Here is a 19,561-nt window from a genome sequence, read left to right as displayed (position 1 = left end):
ACGTGGGTACGCTGGAAGAGCAACTAGTGCTCTTAACCACTGAGCCATCTCTCCAGCTCCTTAAAGATGGAACTGTTAATCTTCTTCCTTCTACCTCCCTAGCACTAGGATTATAGGTTTGTGTCACACATCCAGTTTGTGCTGTTCTACTCAGATCTCATGCTATTTAGCTACACCCTCACCCCCTCAAATCTTTTTAATTTTAATGAAATGCAAGTCTGCAAGGACCTCTGCAACCTTCATGGGCAGCAGATAGATGAGCCAAGGGAGGCAAGAAGACAGTTCAGCTCAACAAGACTCAGAAGCCAGTGTTGGTTCCAACTTTGTGAGTCTGACCTCTGGTGGTTTATTTTAGGTGTATTTAAGCACAGCATAGTTTGGTGAAGTTTATTCTGGTGATAATTGACTCAGTCTTGCACACATAACAAACCATACCGAGATCTCCCTGAGGAGCAAAGTAAGCTAAATACAGATTAGATGGGACTACATCAAAACTCTGTAAAGTCAGTAAAAATTGGCTCCCTAAATTGATTGGGATAACAGGCTTATTTACAATTGATTGAGGAAAATACATTTGTGGTATGGACCTGGAGGAGGGCCCAGTGCTGGAAGAGTCTGTACCCGCAAAAATACTGGAGATAGAGCACAAAAGTTACCAGGCTAGAGAGCACACCTGCGCCAGCCTTCCCAGTAGAAAACAAGTTTTACATTCCTTCCCTTGACGGAACAGCCCTGTGCCTTTAACTTTCCAGGCTCCTCTCCTACAGTTCTTCTCAATCTCTGGGTCATAGCAAGAAAATAATTTTACAGCTAGGGGGTCACCAGAACATGGGGAACTGTGTTAAAGGGTTGCAGCATCAGGAAGATTGAGACCTCTGCTCTAGTGCGTGTCTGTGGGTGGGCACAAAGACCTCTGTGCCCCTTACACAGGTCACCATTTTCTTTCTTTTGATGCTCATGCTTTTTTGTACAGTGTGGAATCCTTATTAATGAATCCTTTAATCCCAGCACTTGGGAGGCAGAAGCAGGTGTGCCTCTTTGAGCCCGAGGATAGCCTATCTACACAGCAAGTTCCAGGCCAGCCAGGCCACACAGCGAGGCTCTGTCTCAAACAGATAATAACAGGGAACAAGAAACTATTGCCAAATCATAGGTCCTGCATTATCTGGCTCTATGTTTTCTTCTAAGTGTTCAAGAATTTGGGCTTTTACACAAATGTCTTGGCGCATTTTGTTAAGCTCGTAATCTAGCCTGGAAACTTCCCGCCTGGAAGCCCCTATCCTTCAGCCTCTGCGCTCTCTCTTTCAGGAATTGGTGGCTGAAAGCATGGGAGAGGAGTGGAAAGGTATTCTAGGGTCTTCATTCCAGAGAACCAGCCCATTCCTCACACATCAGGTGTTCAACAGGTTTGTGTGGCTTTGGAGAATTCTGAATTTTGTGTTCTGGCAGCGAAGCAGGGAGCCTTGGGAGGGTGTTGTTTCTGACACTGACCATAATAAAAGGTTCCGGTTTATTGCCGCTTAGCCAGGGTCACTAATATATTCATGTCAGAAAGACCCCATCCCTGATGAAAGCCGAGCATACCTTGTCTCCTGATAGTTCTGCTGTGCTGGCGCTGTGCTGGGGGTGGGGGCAATTTTCAGATGTACTTCCTAAGTTCATCTCAGGAACCCCATCCTCATCTCAGTATTTCCTCCTTCTTGAGATCCATTAGAGTCTGTGACGTGCAACTAATGCGTCTTTGAAGTTGGGGCTCCTTTCTCTTTTTGTAAGAGGACCAGCATGATTCTAATTTAATGGCTGTTTTATGCTTACAGCTATCACTCAGAAACCAATCTCGTCCGGTACATGAAGAAACTAGAGAACAAAGACATCTCTCTTGTCCACAGCATGATCCCATTGGTAGCTGTTTGGGGCCCTTTCTTCTCACTTCTAAACCCTTGCTCGGTTCCTCCTGTGCCTCTAACACAGTGCAGGAGGGGAGAGGCAGGGCCTTGTGGGGAGGTGGGAGGGTCCCTACAAGGGCCGTAGAAAGTCGCTAACGGGATGCTCCTCGGATGTGCTTCTTCAAGGGCTCCTGCACTATGAAGCTCAACAGCTCCTCCGAACTCAGAGTAAGTAGGTCATGTCTACGAAGTGTGTACCTAGGGGCAGATTCCCAGTTGTACAGAAATGGATGACAAAAGCCTGCCTACACTGGGACTCTTTGCCCTAACGATCCTTTCTGCATCCTTCTGCAATCGTGGTAGAGACCCTGATATCTCTCACAATTTGATCAGTTAAATTCACAGATAAAGCTGGGTGTGGAGGCACACAACCTTTAATCCCAGCACTCTGGGAAGTTGAGGCAGGCAGATCTCTGAGTTTAGGGCTAACTCAGTCTAAAAAGTGAGTTTGGGGATAGCCAAGGCTATACAGACAGACTCAAAAACAAACAAAAAAAATTATGGATAAAAATTATTATTCTTATTGACAAAGTTTTATCTCAAGGAAGTTTTAAAGCATTGATGAAAATCTTCCTAGCCCAGTGTCCCAAGCAGCTGTGTCTACAAGCATGTCCACCATACCCAGCTATGTAAAATGATTATTATTGTTATCATTTTTAATAGTTTCTTTTAGTATATATGTGGTGTGTGTGTGTGTGTGTGTGTGTGTACATGCACTTGCATGGCACAGTTCTCCTATGCGTGAGTCTCAGGGATCAAAGCCAGGTCATAAGGCTTCATGACAAGTGACTTTGTCTCTGAGGTATCTTCCCAATTATGTGAAATAAATTTTTAAATTAAAATAATCAGGTGACTAGTTTTTTCCCCCCTAAATCTGGGCTTTTAAAGACTTCTATTTTTTTTTTCGTTTGGAGTTAGCCTCAAAGGTTCATTTGAGAATGTTCGGCCTGGCCTGGATGTTGGCTCAGTGATAGAACAATTGCCTGGTACTCATTTGCTCTGGTTTGCATCTTAGTTACAACAACAATGAAAAAAAAAGAATTAGAGGGCTAAAGCAAAAAAATTAGAGGACATGCCTGTAATTCTCTCACCCGGAGAGCAAAGACGGGACCTTGAGTTCCTGTGTCAAAAACCAAACAGACAAATGAAACTATACCTCTTTCTAGAAAGCCATTCACAGTGTCAGAGGGTGAGGTTTGAGGTTTGGGTTTATTCTCTGGGTCAACAGGAATTTGATTGACAAGGTGTGGTGATACATCCTTATCTTTTACGAGGCCAATATTATATTAGCAGAGTTAATTCATTCTCTTTTAGGATTCTTCTGATGTTGTAAGTCATTTCAGGCAAAGAAACTAGGTTTGAACTGGGTTAGGAAGAGTCTTTCCTATTTACATTTCTGTACATGGCTGGTTTGCTCAGTGAAAAGAAACTAATCTATATGCTTATGCACACATGTAAGAATTTGATTAAATGCACTGCTTTATGTAAGTCTGTTTTGGGACCTTTCTTCTCCGGGATAAGTAGAATGGTGTTTCTGTGTGAGTTTTCTTTATTGCTTCTGTGTCCCACTTATATAGTGTAGACATTAATAGTTTTTATTTGATTAGGCTGTGGACAGAAACTGAATGCATATTCTAAATGTCTTGAGAGCCTCTGGCTCCTTGATGCCATTCTTGGTGTTGGCATATATGTCGTCATCGTCATCATTAAAATCATTGTTAACTTTTACAGCCTACACATGCTTACTTCCCTCTTCTTGCTCTTCAGCCCATCACGTGGAAAGAATTTGCTAACATCCACCCCTTTGTGCCTCTGGACCAAGCTCAGGGATACCAGCAGCTTTTCCAGGAGCTTGAGAAGGATTTGTGTGAGCTCACGGGTTATGACCGAGTCTCTTTCCAGCCTAACAGGTAAGGGCTTCATTCCCTCTCTTCAGCAGCAAAGAGCAAAGCGTCCTTTCATCGCCGTATCCTAGTTTTATCACTTCTTACCAGGTATCATTCTGAGTCCAAGGTGGCCTCGTTTACACAGCTGGAAATTTGGTGGTCATTTGTGGGCTGGGAGAGAAACCGGGAATGTTGAATAGGGCCTTGGTTTTCCACCCTATGAACCTCTCCCTGTTGTTCTTTGGGTCTCCTTAGAGATAGCGTGGTGCCTAAGTTCCAAGGTGAACTAATGTCCCAGGTGAAACCATGCAAAGTTACAAATGTCCCCAGCCCCCAGCCTGCTTCTCAAGTTACATGGGATGCGCTGAAGTGTGAAAGAGTGAAACATGGTGCTTCCGTTACGATGAATTAGCCATAGAAGCTATGAGTGAGTCAAATCACCATAAACTTTGACATGTAAACTTTACTTAATATTAAGAAAGGCATCACTGTCCTTTCTACTTCCCTGGAATATTTAGATGTTAAATGCAGAAAAGTCAACAGGATTGTCCCTGCTGGGCACAGGGGCATGCATTTGTAATCCTGGCATTCAGCAGGCAGAGGTAGCTAGATCTCCGTGGGTTCAATGCTAAGTCTGGCTCTACATAGTGAGTTCCAGGCCAGCCAGGCCTACATAATGGTTTTTAATCCTGTTTGTATTCATTTGTTTGTTTCAACCCTGTTTTTCCATTTATTTGCTTAAAGCATAAACCCAGAGGACATTTATAGCCTGGGCAAGAAAAAAGTCTAATAATATTTAATTGCCTTTCTGTTTCCCCATTGAGCTCAGCATGGCTTGCTTCAACTTGTTCCTAGAACTCTTTGCTGTTCTTAAAATTATGCAATAGCACACAACAAATATACTCTAGAAACTTTCGAGGCAGTTACTGTGCTCTCTAGTTTTATGTCAACTTGACCCCAAGGTACAGTCATCAACAGAGGAGGGAGCCTCCCCTGAGAAAATGTCTTACAAGATCAGGCTGCAGGCACACATAGACCATTTATTCTTTCTCTCACTCTCTTTCTCTCTGTCTCTCTGTCTATCTGTCTGTCTGTCTCTCTGTCTGTTTTTCAAGACAGGGTTTCTCTGTGTAGCCTTGGCTGTCCTGGACTCACAGGCTGGCCTTGAACTCAGAGATCCGCCTGCCTTTGCCTCCCAGAGTGTTAGGATCACCACATCTGGCTGGCATTTTTTTAATAAATGATTTGATGGTGGTGGTGGTGGTGGTGGTAGTGGTGGCTGTGCAGCCCTTATGGATGAGGCTACCTCTGGGCTGGTGGTTCTGGGTTCTATAAGAAAGCAGACTGAACAGGCCATGGTGAGCAAGCCAGTAAGCAGCACCCCTTCCTGGCTTCTGTATCAGCTCCAGCCTCCAGGTTCCTGCCTTCCCTGAGTTCTTGTCCTGATTTCCTCCAGTGAGGAACAGTGTTTTCAGTCGTGATGTTTCCTCACAGCAATAATAACCCTAACTAAGACAGTTGCTTTTGTAAAAAGAAACTGTAAATGGGCTGGAGAAACGGCTCAGTGAAGTAAAGCATGTGTTGAGCAAATGAGGAAGTGGTAGTAACCTGGGGCCCTGTGGTAAGGTGGGAGGCAGAGTCCTCACAATCTGTTACTGCTTTTTGTTTGTTTTTCTTTATTATTATTATTATTATTTACGATTTATTCACTTTGTATCCCGGTTGTAGCCCCTTCCCTCCTCTCCTCCCAGTCCCACCCTCCCTCTCTTTCTCCCCTATCCCTCTCTCCCCTAGTCCACTGATAGGGAAAGTCCTCCTCCCCTACTATATGACTGTAGCCTATCAGGTCCCATCAGGACTGCCTGGATCCTTTTCCTCTGTGGGCTGGCTAGGTGGTCCCACCAGGGAGAAATGATCAAGGAGCAGGCAGCTGAGTTCATGTCACAGATGGGCTGTTCTATTACTAGTGAACCCACATGGAGACTGAGCTATCTGTGGGCCACATCTGAGCAGAAGTCTAGGTCCTCTCTATTCCTGGTCTTTGGCTGATGCATCAGTCTCTGCTGCCCCACCTGGGCCCAGCTTTTCTATGGCTCTGTTGGTTTCCTTGTGTGGCTCCTGTCCCCTCTGGGTCCATCTATATCCCCCTTCTTCCATAATACTCCCTGCTGTGAGTATCTGCATCTGCCTCAATCCCCAGCTGGGCGGAGTCTTTTAGAGGACATTTGTGGTAGGCTCCTATCCTATTCCCTCTTTTCTACCATGTGTGGTGTCTATCCTGTTTTCCCTTCTGAAAGAGAATTAAGCGTCTTCCCTAGGGTCTTCCTTATTGTTTAGCTTCTTTAGGTCTGTAGATTTTAGTATGTTTATCCTATATCATATGGCTAATATCCACTTATCAGTGAGTATATACCACATGTGTCTCTCTGCTTCTGGGTTACCTCACTCAGGATATTTTCTAGTTCCATCCATTTGCCTGTGAATTTTATGATTTCCTTGTTTTTTTTATAGCTGAGCAGCATTCCATTATGTAAATATACCACAATTTCTTTATCCATTCCTCTGTTAAGGGATATCTAGGTTGTTTCCAGATTCTGGCTATTATGAATAAAGCTGCTATGAAGAAGTTGAGCAAATGTCTTTGTTGAATGGTGGAACATCTTTTGGATATATGCTGGAATGGTATAGCTGGGTCTTGAGGTAACACTATTCCCAGCTTTTTGAGAAAGTGCTGGAGTGATTTCTAAAATGGTTGTACAAGTTTACATTCCTACCAGCAATGGAGGAGGGTTCCCTTCTTGCCACATCCTCTCCAGCATGTGTTGTCACTTGAGTTTTTGATCTTTGCCATTCTAATGGGTTTGAGATAGAATCTCAGAGTTGTTTTGATTTTCATTTCCTTGATGACTAAGGACATTGAACATTTCTTTAAGTGTTTCTCCATTCGATATTTCTCTATTGAGAATTCTCTGTTTAGCTCTGAACCCCATTTTTAAATTGGATTATTTGGTTTGTTTGTGTTTAATTTCTTGAGTTCTTTATATATTCTAGATATTAGCCCTCTGTCATATATAGGGTTGGTGAAGATCTTTTCCCAATCTGTAGGCTGTGTCCTTTGCTTTACAAAAGCTTTTCAATTTTATGAGGTCTGATTTATTGATTGTTGATCCTAGAGCCTGAGTTCTTGGTGTTCTGTTCATGAAGTTGTCTCCTGTTCCAATGTATTCAAGGCTCTTTTTCACTTTTTCTCTTCTTCACTTTTTCTTCAATAGATTAGTGTATCTGGTTTTATGTTGAGGTCTTTGATCCACTTGAACTTTTTTTGTTTTGTTTTGTTTTGTTGTTGGCTAGTTGGTTGGGTTTTTGTTTTGTTTTGTTTTTTAATTTTTATTTTATTCTCATCTATTACATCCGACTGGCATTTTCACCTCCCTCCTCTCCCGCTAGCCTCTGCCACACCATCCATGCCTTCCCTCTCCCCCAGATCCATCTGAAGGCCTCCCAGGGACATTAACCAAACATGGCATAATAAGCTACAATCAGACCAGCACATGCCATCACATTAACACTGGACAAGGCAACCCAGTAGTAGGAAAAGGGTCCCACAGTAGGCAAAAGAGTCAGAGGCAGCCCCTGCTCCCACTGCTAGGATTCCTACAAGAACACCAAGCTATGCAGCCATAACATATGTGCAGAGGACCTAGCTCAGACCCCTATAGGCTTTCTGATTTCTGGAAGTTCCCATGAGTCCTGCTCAGTTGATTCTGTGAGCTGTGTTCTCCTGGTGTGTCCACGTCCCTTCCGGTCCCTCCTCCACAGGACTCCCCAAGTTCCTCTTAATGTTTGGCTGTGGTTCTCTACATCTGCTCCCATTTGTTTTTGTTTTTTTAAGTTACATTTTATTAACTCTGTATCCCAGCTGTATCCTGCTCCCTCATTCCTTCCCAATCCCACCCTCCCTCCCTCATCTCCTCCCTGCTCCTTTCCAGTCCACTGATTGGGGAGGACCTCCTCTTCCCTGCACTCTGCCGAAGGTTGGCTATGAGTCTTAGTATCTGCTTTGATACACTGCTAGGTAGAGTCTTTCAGAGGCCCTCTGCTGTAGGCTCCTGTCCTGTTATTTGTTTTTTCCTACGTCCAATGCCCATCCCATTTGTCTTTCTAAGTGAGGACTGATCATCTTACCCCAGGTCTTCTTTCTTGTTTATCTTCTTTAGGTGTATAGATTTCATTATGTTTATCCTATCTTGTAGGTCTATATAAGTGAGTATATACCATGTGTGTCTTTCTCCTGTGATACCTCACTCAGGATGATCTTTTCTAGATCCCACCATTTGCCTGCAAATTTCATGATTTCCTCATTTTTGATTGCTGAGTAGTATTCCATTGTGTAAAAATACCACAATTTCTGTATCCATTCCTCCATTGATGGACATGTGGGTTGTTTCTAGGTTCTGGATATTACAAATAAAACTGCTACAAACATGGTTGAGCAAATGTCCTAAAAATGTATGGAACGCTTCACGAAATTGTGTGTCATCCTTGAGCAGGGGCCATGCTAATCTCTGTATCGTTCCAATTTTAGTATATGTGCTGCCAAAGCGAGCACCATTTATTTGTTTTTAAATCATGACAAGGTCTTAGTCGATAGCTTACGCTGGCCTCAATTTCATAGCAGTTCTTCCAACTCATTCCACCCTAATGCTAAGATCATAGGCCTGAGCTGCCAAGCCAGCTTTAGCTTTTTTGTTTGTTGGTTTGTTTTTTTTAGCTTTAGCTTTGTAACTAAACATAATATGATATGCTAATACTATTATAATATATCCATAATATAATCTTTCCTTTAGGCAACAATTAAATGCTTTAATTGATTATTATTAATAAATATAATTATTAACTAACATAACTAATTGATTAATTATTAATTGACTAATTGAGACAAGATCTCACTATGTAGTCCTGGCTGGCTTGGAGACTCAATAGGTAGACCAGACTGGCCTCAGGCTCACAAAGATCTACCTGCCTATGCCTGCTGAGTGCTGGTGCCACGCCTGTCTTGTAGTCGTTTCTCGGTGTTAGGTTTGACTGAGGGCCTGTGTATTCTAAGTATGCTGCAGTACTCCTCAAACCATAATCCCCTCTGACTTGTACAAAATACAGTATCCTGAGTTGGACATGGTGGTGTGTACCCAGCATTGGGAGATGGAGGACCAGGAGTTCAAAACCGGTCTGTGCACATGAGACCCAGTGAGAGATCTGCGGACAGCTGACGCTCAGCGTGTTCTTCGCTCCCGAGTTCCGTGTTGCTCTTGTGTGTGGAAAATATGTAAAAATATATATCATTAAAAAAACAAAAAACAGTGACTACCGTGACACCTGTCTCCAAATACTCCAAAGCAGCCCTCATTTGACAAATTTCTAGGGTGCTTGTGAAATTAGACACGATGTTCCTCTTTCGGCACAAGGAAGAACTAAATACACGCCCCTAGATAAAACTAAGATGACTGCAGCAGCTGCTTTAAATCTCAGACTTTTCACCCATGATTCCTGGCAAGGGACCTCTAATTAAAAAAAAAAAAAAATCATTGAGCTTTATCACGTCCTCAAATTTTTATTCTGCACTCAGGAAAGAAAGCTTTAGCTGTTAGGAAACACCTCCTCATCTCTGTGTGCAACACATTTATTTATTTTTATTTATTGAGTTTTATTTATTCTTCAGTTCACATTGTCTAGCTGGGCTTGTCCATCAGTGTCCATGTACCGAGACAGGGAGACTTTCGTTAGCCATAGAACAGTGGGGTCTCCTCAACTCCAGCCTCTTGCCATCTTGCTGGCTCCTGACCCATTATTCCGGATTCACCTAGCATATTAAATTTCCTGGGGCTTCTTTGAGGAGTAAGTACTAGTTTTAGATGAAGTTACCCACCATTTTCCCCCTCATTCTGCATTAACCAGTGAAATGCACAGCCCCTCCTTCCTCTGCCTGAGGAACTGGAGAGGCAGTTCAGGCCACTGCTCACTCAGCACAAGCAGTTCTGAGGCCTGCCATCCCTGAGCATTAACCCCCCGAAGGCCGCTGGGCAGCTCCGTGGCCATCGCCTTGTCATTTCAAATTGATGTTAAAGCTACTGCCTTAAGTCCGCCTCCATATGAGGTGCTTTTCTGATGGTCTGTGCCTGGCTTATACAGATAAGCATTTTTTCATAACGCTTTTCCACCAACAGGTGGCACTAATAACTTTATTTAAGAATTCCTCTGCATACTTGCAATATTCAGAGGAAAGAGCTGATACTAAGAGCATCTAAGGCAAAAGAAAGAAAAGAGCATCTAAGGCAAGAACTAGTCAGCATTTCCAACCTTTCACATAGTGCTCTCCTTTTGGATTACCAGCTCATAGCTCCAAATAGCATCTTCTTAAGAAACACACACACACACACACACACACACACACACACACACATATACACACACACACACGATTTGCTGAGTGCGTTTAGTGTTGTGTGTGTGTGACTTCAGGGCTGACTACTTTGTGTTAGATAACTAACCAGGGCACCCATCCCTCAGGAAGACTACTTGCCTGTAGTTCTCTGCCTAGGGGTGGAACCTCTCCTCCCTCTTCCAATGTCAGCACATCTGTTGGTGTCATCTTTGTTTATCTTGTGTTTAGGCAGCCATATTGTTGAGGTATCGTGGGCGTGGCTTCCCATCATTTCTCAGAGACACAATCTCAGCAATTTTCTTGTTTCTCTAGCTCTTAAAGTCCTTCTGCCCCATCTCCCTCAACGTATCCCAGCTTCAGGTTCAGGAGTTGTGTTGTAGATGTGTTCACTGGGACTGGGCACCCCATGATCACTTGTTCTCTGCATTTTGGCCAGTTGTGGTTTTCTTCAGTGGCCTCCATCTGCCACAAAGAGAAATCTGTTTAATGAGGGGTGAAAGCTACACGGTATCTGGGGTGTAAGGATAAGTTCAGAATGCAGTTAGGAATTACGCTGGCTTAGTAACGTGTCTTCAGCAGGTTCTCCAAGGCCCATAACTTCACTCTTGCCGTGCAGTTGGCTAGGCTTCCAGTATCAGGTGTGCTTTCCTTCTGTTGGTTCAATTAGACAGCTGCTGGTTACCTCTAGGATATGAGTGCCACTATACATTTTTTTTCAAAGTCCCTTACTACAGTGGAAAGGATGTCTTGTGTGTGAATTGCCTGGACTGAAGGGTGAAATTCAATTTGGAACGAGACTCCTGAGCATCTATTTCAGAGCCACTTCATAAAGATACAGTTCTTTAGATTCCTTGTGGGAAAATGCTCAGAACTCCAAGTCAAGATCGTACTTTCAAAGTGTCTGGTTAGTTGAGAAAAGGTAGGCATACCAGGTGAGCATCGTAGAAACTTTCCCAGTCCAGTAGATGGACAGTTAGATGTACAGGCTGATCTTAGGTCACGTGAGCATGTAATGTAAAAGTCAAAGAGGCTTCTTTTTAATGATGTGTGTGTGTGTGTGTGTGTGTGTGTGTACCCCAGGAAATCAGAAGAAGGTGTCAGAGCCTCAAGATTGCTGTTTCAGAAATGTCCTCCACAGCTAAACTGTCTCTCCAGCCCCTGCAGTAAGAGTTTGTCGGAGGAAGATCATTCATTCACCACTCTGTCTTATCGAGCATCCTCCTTTCCGTCGGCATTCTTGGCACAGGAAACAAAGTTAAGAACAAAGTAGACAAGAACCTTGCTTTCAGGGATGGCCAGCCTCTTTGGGGCCTCCAGGTTGAGAACCAGTCACTCACATTGTGATCTGGAGATACTATGCTAGCACAAGGACCTTGAGTAGGAAGCCCCATCATGGGAATTGGCTAGATATGGCTCAAGGATGGCCTAGGCAGCTGGAGGACACTAGAAGAAATTGGTTATAGGGCCACAGGACTGGGCTAGAGAGTGGGATGGGTGGCTTTGGGAAGGCTCATAGAGTGGGGCTAGTCGAAAAATGAGTAGGACCAGGATAATACTCTGCATGGATTTCCTTACCACTCATAACATCTGCGTGGTTTTTAAAGCCCCATTTAATAGATGACAGAGCAGCAAAAGGGGACCATGTAATGAGTGATGACAGCAATTTTTAAAGTGTGACACTCTTTTTCTTGTTCTTGAAATTAAAATGTATTAGGTGTTCTAGAACTTTGGTTTCAGAAATCAATAAAGCAGATGAGTAGCCTCTGCCTGTGGAAATAGGGGTAAGGCTGACAGGGGGGTGGAGGGGAGTGGCTAAGTGTCTTGGCTCTTGTCAGACATGTTTTTGGTTTGTTTGTTTGCTTGTTAGTATTTTTGTTTTTTCATATTTAACTTAGTCAGTGTCCATTTCCCCTGCCCCACCTGCCTCCCTCACTAGTGATTGATCACAGAGTCCTTGAACTTGCTAGGCATGTGCTCTAACCCAGTCTCTATCCCCATCCCAAGAGCTCACTCTTATGACTCTCAGTCCTCAGACACCAACATGCTCAAAGAGCACTTTGACATAAGCTGACGCCATTCCGAACTCTCCATCAGTCACTGCTAGCCCTTGACCCCAGCTTAAGCTGTAAAATGAGAGAGCCCAGGGCCATATCTCAGGGCAGTGTAGAACGGAGGACAGAACATTCTGAACGAGACAGAGAAACCTAGTCTTCACGTCCCTTTCCTTGCTTCATGGAGTTACCAGGGCATTGGCCCCTTTGCAGTGGAGTCAGATTTGCTCACAGGGACATTAGTCATTAAGCATCCTCTCCAAGTGGTGCCTGAAGTTAATGCCAGGCCTTCCAAGCAGCCATGCAGATGAAGGGTAGGACCAACCAATGCCATGATGAGAGAGGAAAGTTCCTATGGAGATAGTGTGTGTGGCCTTTGTCTGACTCAATATTTGATAATATTGGAAAACTTGTATTATTCTAAGTGATCATTATGCTGCAGTTACATTTTTAAAGCATCGTCCCTTCGAAGTATACACATTGGTTTGAGCTGATAAAACATGAACCCGAGGGCCTGAGGTCTGTTTCCTAGTTACTTAGTTTAGCTTAAAGGGTTCTGTAGAGTAGAAGATGTGCTTAGGAATGAGACTGCCCATAAACTGATCCTTATGCCTTTTTTGTTTTGTTTTGTTTTTAAGATTTACTTATTTATTATTTAAACAGTGTTCTGTCTGCATCTACACCTGCACACCAGAAGAGGGCACCAGATTTCATTATAGATAGTTGTGAACCACCATGTGGTTGCTGGGAATTGACTCAGGACCTCTGGAAGAGCAGCCGGTGCCCTTAACCTCTGAGCCATCTCTCCAGCCCCCTATGTCTTCTTAAAATTTCAAATCTCCCCATTGTTAGAACTGGGCGATGGGTTCCTTAAACAGTCTCACAATTTTTTTTTTTAACCAGTCAAATCATGCAGGTAAAACCAGGTTCGTTTGATGGTCCTGAACAGACAAGTAAGGCCCACTTTTGGTTAGTGCCAAGCTGTTCCCTTTGCTCCTGTAAAGATCCTTTGAACTCAGACCGTGACTGCTTAGAATGTGGTCAGTGAATACCGAATGAACAGGAGAAAGCCTAGAGACCACAGCCTTGACCGCTCTCTTCCTGTCTTTGCAGCGGAGCCCAGGGGGAGTATGCTGGCCTGGCCACTATCAGAGCCTACTTAGACCAGAAAGGAGAGAGGCACCGAACGGTGAGCACGCGCAGGTGGCGCTTACTCCCTGTGGGTGGTTTCCGGCTCTCAGGGTCTCTTTTGTTCTGTGGCATTCGCCTTTCCAGCCTTCTTGGAAGCCGACAGGGAAACGTATCATCAAGAAACACATTTCTGTGAAGTGACCATCATGGTTCTTGCCTCCAAGACATCCCGTGAAATCACTGTGAGGGAAAACATGCAGAGATAAAAAGGCTTTTGTGCGAAACCAGCGGACGGAACCAGCCAGCTAGCCATGGGACTGCCCTCTGGGGAGAGGGAAGCGGGCAGCAGGGGCATTGCCATTGCTGCCCTTCGCATTGGCTCAGCCCTAGCTCTCGGCCTAAGACCGGAGCACTTTTGAGCGAAAGCATAAAGTAGGTCATATGTATCTTCAGAAGAGACAGTTGAATAAATGTTTTCCCGTGGGCTTGTTCTCAGCACTGAGCAACCATGGTGTTGGGAGGCATATGTATTTCTGCTGCTACATGCTTTGCTTTGGGCATGGGAGTTTTCAAAAACGGCGCCTCGTAAAAGATTCCAGCTGTTGCCACTGGCCCAGACAGATGTGTTGTCATCTCTCCACAGCCCCTAGTTATGCCCACAGGAGGTCTCGGCACCTGGGGTCGGTCCCTTTGCTTTGGAGGCCAGCTCTGCTAGTGTTTCCATAGAGCTGTGGAGCTGAAATTCTTAGAGGGATTTATAGGATAGCGTCAGGGCCAGGACAGAGACCCTGGCTGCTTCAGGAGAGATAGTACCAGTGAGTCACAGCCCAAGCTCGGGTCCTTTCTGAGTTTATTAAAACTGAAAGCTCTCACCATTGCTTGTTCATACTGATTATAAAAGCGTGTCTTCCTATTGGACTAGATTTTTTTTTTTTTTTTTTTTTTGTGGTGCTGGAGATGGAACCCAAGCCTTTTCCACGCTAGGGCAATACTGTATACCCGAGTTACATCATCAACGGTTTTTTGCTTATTTGTTTATTTACTACTATACCATTATTATTACAGACTTGTAGCCCAAGCTAGCCTCATACTCTGGCTAAGAATGCCTCACTCAGCCTCCTGCCTCCACCTCCCAGGTGCTGAGGTTATGTTCCTTAGCCCACACCCCACTTGGCTTGATATTTTGATTTGTTTGTATATAAGTTGAAGTAGGGTCTCAGTACATAGTTCAGGCTGGCCTTGAACTTGCAATTGTTTTGCCTCGGTACCCTGAGTGCTGGTTTCACGGATGTGTCCCACCATACCTGTCATGTGAATTGATCTTTAAAATTCTTTAAAACAAGCCATATATGAATTCAGAAAGTGCTGAGTCCTGGGCATGCACAGTGAAGAGGCAATGACAAGAAGCCCCAAGGTTTACAGGTACTTACTTAGGAACCATGAAGGAGCCAGGAGTGAGTCCCTATGCTGACATTTCAGCTCCATAGTTCCCTTTCTGATTCTGTAAGTCTCTGGATCTAAACTACCTTTCCTCCTCACGGTGGAGCTCAGAAACACGGACAGAGCTCACCAGTCTAGAAACGTCGGCAGCCTTCTAGACAAACAGCTCTAATTTTAGCCCATTTTTAGAGGAGAAGAGAATGATTTATTATTCAAATAGCCAGCGAAGAGTTTCCACATTAGTGGTGTCTAAGGCAGCTGCTCCCACACAATAGGCTTTAGTTGGACTTCGGTCCAACATACCCTTCTCTCTTGAAAAGGAGTTGGAGAAGTTTACATGCCACAAAACTGCCCAGGTTCCCAGTGGTGCTCTGCCTTCAAGCTGCTTTTGGAAGTTATTTTACAATTGCTCTTTGGTCAAGTTTCAGAGGCTCCTGAAATAGAACGCCCGAGTTCATGATTCATCAGTTTAATTTGGGAAAATGAATTATTTAACAAACACATTTAGCAATTACCACGTGCCAGGCACAAAGCACTTTGCTGGTCAAATCTGAACTCAAGCGTTCTGGCCAGAGACTGAGTTTCCTATAGAAAGGTGAAACACTCAACTCTCACATGTACACATCCCCCTTTTTTTTTTTAATTAATTTTTGAAACCCGTTTCTCTTCCTGAATGATTGAATTGGTTATAGCCTTTAATCGTCAGGTTTTAACCCCTGGAAAACACAGCTTTAGCTGTTATACATTCAGCAATTCTTTGAGGATAAAATCCATGGTTCTGCACCAGGCTTCCCGGAAGCTAGGACATCGTCCCCCCCAATAGTCCCCCCAAAGGCTATAAATGTACCACAGCTGGATTCACCTGAGAGAAACCAAACATCAGATCTGGGTCGTGACACTTCTGTGTCCAGCACAAGACTATGATTTTAAAGTGAGGGGAAAAAAAAAAATCAACGCTCATGAAAGTAACTCAAGGCTGCTAAGTCTCCCGAGAACACAAGGATGTCCGCAGCGCCTGTGTCGGCTGTTCCGGGGTGGAACTGATTTTCCGTGGCTGCTCTAACAAATGACTGTAAACTCGGGATCTCCGTGACAGCACTCAGAGCCCCCTAGAATCAGAAACGGTCAGGATGCTTTCTCGCGGTGGAGCTTGGGAAGACCTTAGGCCGCTCCTAGCTTCTGCAGGCCACCTCCCTCCCGGGCTCATGGCCTCTTGCCATCACACAGAATTCTTGTTTCACCTGTTACAGCGCCCTCTGCAGCCAGGTCCTTGTGGTGGACCCCTGTGAGCACATTTAGGAACAGTTGAAAATCCAAATTCGCAACCATACTCTCTCCTCCAGACCTTTCCCTCTCCCTTCCTGTAGAAGCTAACACCCATGCCCCAAGGACTTGGACATGAAAAACTCGAACGAGACACAGGATGGCTGACAGTTTCAGCTCGTGTTCTGGTTCTGGTGACTTCCTTTGTATAAATTCTTAATTTTGGCCCATTAGGTATATTTTATATTCTTTTTCTTAACAGTCTTCTTTCCTGTTCCTTATCAACATTATGTCCTCAAGGGTTGGTTTCCTCCTGGGATGTAGAATTAAAAATAACTTGTGAGAAAGAATAATTCCTCCAGCTTTGGTCCTGATAGATTGGGGGGGGGGAGTTTAGCCACTTGAAACAAGTGTTTAAACAAGGAAAAGGACTGAGAAAAAAAATCAGCATACACAGCGGTGTGACCACTAGTCATCTTAAAAGGACTTAATCAGTTAGCCAGAGAGTTGGATAATTCCATTTGCTCTTTGCTTAGGGCTCTGGATGGGGTGCTGATTGTGTAAGCACGCACAAATGCAGGTGCCCACTGACTTGAGATGTCAGATCCCTGGAGCTAGGAAGGGAACCGGAATTCAAGCCCTCTTTAAGAGTAGTGCTCGCTCTTGACCGATGAGCCATCTATCCAGCCCCCTCCTCACGTGGGAGTGTTCGTGTGTATTTGAGTGTGTGTGTTTGCACACATGTTGTTTTTCTTAAGTCAACCACTGTTTTGGAGGAATCAGCTAGAAGCCACAGGCTCATTTTTATAACTCCTCTCCAGCGGAGATGGCATACTGGGTCTATGATTTTTTTTTCCAGGGTAGGCTCGCTTTCCCACTTGAGTTCTATTGGGGAACTTGTGTCCTGTCCTCTCTCGATATCATTCTCCTGAGATCTGCAGGCTGCAGCTTTCCAGTATTCATGCTACAATGTCTCTGCCACCCATCCGCTGCTGCAGATCAGTATCAGAGCTTGCTTGGTTTGCCTGGCGTGCACAAGACCCTGGGTTCAATGCTTTGTACCTACCCTTCTTCCAATTAAGAAAAAAATACCTTTTTTTAACTTTTATTAATTATACTTTATTCTTTTTGTATCCCCCCTCCACATCCCCTCCCAATCCCATCTTCCCTCCCTCTTCTTCACGCCTGCCCTTCCCCCAAAATACTACAAGGGCTGGGAATATTGCTCACTGGTACAGCAGTTGATAGATAGGAGCAAGGGACCTGGGTTCATCCCAGCACTGACATCCAAAACCAAATCCAACAGGTCTTGGTTGCAGTGTTGTCTGTAGTCTTGAGACACTGTCCTTGATTTCTCCCTCTGAAGCCACGTCCCATTTTGTCAGTCACCCACTGTGCTGTGGATACGAGGCACCTATTTCTTCATGTGCTCCATGTGAGCACAGGGCGGGTGTTGCTCATTTCCACGCTGAGGTTTTGATGCTCACACCAATCATCCACAGCAGAGTGAGCACCCGGGAAGTGTTGGCACAGTTGTGCTGGCCTGGGGAGGCCCTGGGGTGTGTCTGTCATTGTCATCCACCCTGGCTAAGCCAAGAGCAGCACTGAAGCTCTGGGTCTGGAGTCATAGATTTCAGCTTCCAACCTCATGTCCTTAGAAGGTGCCTTCCACACCTTACATCTAAGATCAGGTTAAAGAAGGCCCATCTCTAGTGCTCTGGGCTAGGGGAAGGCATTGTGATGTCTTTAGGAAAGGACTTGGGGATTCAAATGGAAACTTCCCTTTGGGACATTGTTTTGCAACAGCAGCAATAATGACAGCAGATTTCAAGACATCAGTGGCAAGGTTTTGTAAAAAACACGTGGCCCCCAATGTGTGCCATTGGCATGTTAGGAGACTTTTCCCTAATTTGGAAAATCCTGGTGATTTTTTTTTCTTTCTTTCTCCTTTTGTGCTTCCTTTCCTTGTGTTCCCAAGGTTTGTCTCATTCCCAAGTCAGCACACGGGACAAATCCAGCCAGCGCTTACATGGCAGGCATGAAAATCCAGCCTGTGGAGGTGGACCGATACGGGAACATCGATGCTGCCCACCTCAAGGACATGGTACCCACTCTCCCCTCCACAGATTCGAGCGGTCTGGAAAGAAACAGATGATGGTGATGGGGGGAGAGGAAGGGGCTAGATGGATGGTGGGAACTTTGTCTTCTCTTATATTAATGAAAGACAATGATTCCTCCTCTAAGTGAGTCTGTGGGGAAAGAGTACAAATTCACAGAGCTAACCATCTTTAAGGAAGGAGAAAAAGAAAAAGCAATTGTATTTTTGGTTCCCAATTAAAACTAGCCATGTCTGCTAGCCCCTCTCCCTGTCTCAGAGAGAGAGGAGTCTTTTCATTGACTCCTCCTCTCCTGATTCTTCCCCTTGAAATATAATAAACGAAGTATTTGTTGTGATGTCATAGTATGAAGACTCTGCAAGGCCTGCTTCCCTGTCGGTCCTCCAGTGTTTCCATTCTCAGCCAGACAGACAGTCACAGTGGCATTGAGAATTAAAGGATGCACGCGGATTATGTAAAGGTCCCAGCAGCTCTGTGCTGGATTCCAGGCAGCATTCTACCATTTCCTCCAACACCAACCCCCACTCCCAATCTCCCAACCTCAAGGAAGAGGTTGCCTAGCAACTGTATCTGTTTTCCACCAGTGGACTGGAGGCTGCATCTTAAGTGGAGGGGAAATTGGTGGAATAGCAATGTGATTCTGTCAGGGTTATTAGGCATGAGCGCTAAAAACCTACGCAAAAACCTTCAAAAGGATGTTGAAAATACACAGCCCTGTTCATCTTTTCTATCCTCTACTTCCCTTTCGTTGCCATTTTTTTTCCCCACAAATATTCTGGGTCACTAGTAGTTAGTAAGTTTGTCTAATATAGAATATATGGAACATGACTTGATTTTCTTCCTACATTAACCCTGCTCTGACTTGCTAGCTAAGGAAAAAAAACCCAACTAGAATTATATTTTTATATACAGTTGCTTTCTCTGGGTGGGGAATTGGGGGAATGAGAAAAGTAGGCACAGTGGCACACACCCACAACACCAACACTTCGAATTAGAGTCAGAAGTTCAAGGCCATCCTTGGCTACACAGAAAGCTGGGAGTCAGTCTGAGCTAAGTAAGAACGTGTCTCCAGCTGGGCCTTAACAGGTGGTTCTCTGTGAGTTCGAGGCTAGGCTTGTTTACAGAGTGAGTTCCAGGACAGTTGGGGCTACACAGAGAAACCCTGCCTCAAAACAAAATAAAACAAAACAAAAGCCTGTTTCCAAAACAACAAAAGTGAGGGAGATTTTTATCAAAACTGTAACCCTTATCAAGTATCTTCGAGAAGGAAGGTAGGAAATCGAAA

General features: G+C 44.5%; 1 protein-coding gene and 1 non-coding gene across 2 annotated transcripts in view; one reads left to right on the top strand and one right to left on the bottom strand.

Annotated features, from left to right (window-relative positions):
• The window catches only part of Gldc (glycine decarboxylase), an 83,692-nt gene that overhangs the window by 44,654 nt on the left and 19,477 nt on the right, over positions 1-19,561 (top strand). The window contains exons 12-17 of the mRNA XM_021647898.2: positions 1,309-1,406; positions 1,818-1,902; positions 2,073-2,114; positions 3,714-3,856; positions 13,439-13,514; positions 18,138-18,263. Coding sequence (XP_021503573.1) covers positions 1,309-1,406; positions 1,818-1,902; positions 2,073-2,114; positions 3,714-3,856; positions 13,439-13,514; positions 18,138-18,263 — 570 coding nt within the window. The remainder of the gene's footprint in view (positions 1-1,308; positions 1,407-1,817; positions 1,903-2,072; positions 2,115-3,713; positions 3,857-13,438; positions 13,515-18,137; positions 18,264-19,561) is intronic.
• Positions 8,338-8,441, bottom strand: LOC132652077 (U6 spliceosomal RNA). The gene has a single exon (XR_009589568.1). It is a non-coding gene; the product is annotated as a U6 spliceosomal RNA (small nuclear RNA).

This window comes from Meriones unguiculatus, chromosome 1 (genome assembly GCF_030254825.1).
Source record: "Meriones unguiculatus strain TT.TT164.6M chromosome 1, Bangor_MerUng_6.1, whole genome shotgun sequence".
NCBI classification, from domain to species: domain Eukaryota; kingdom Metazoa; phylum Chordata; class Mammalia; order Rodentia; family Muridae; genus Meriones; species Meriones unguiculatus.
This window is presented reverse-complemented; position numbering and strand designations above follow the sequence as displayed.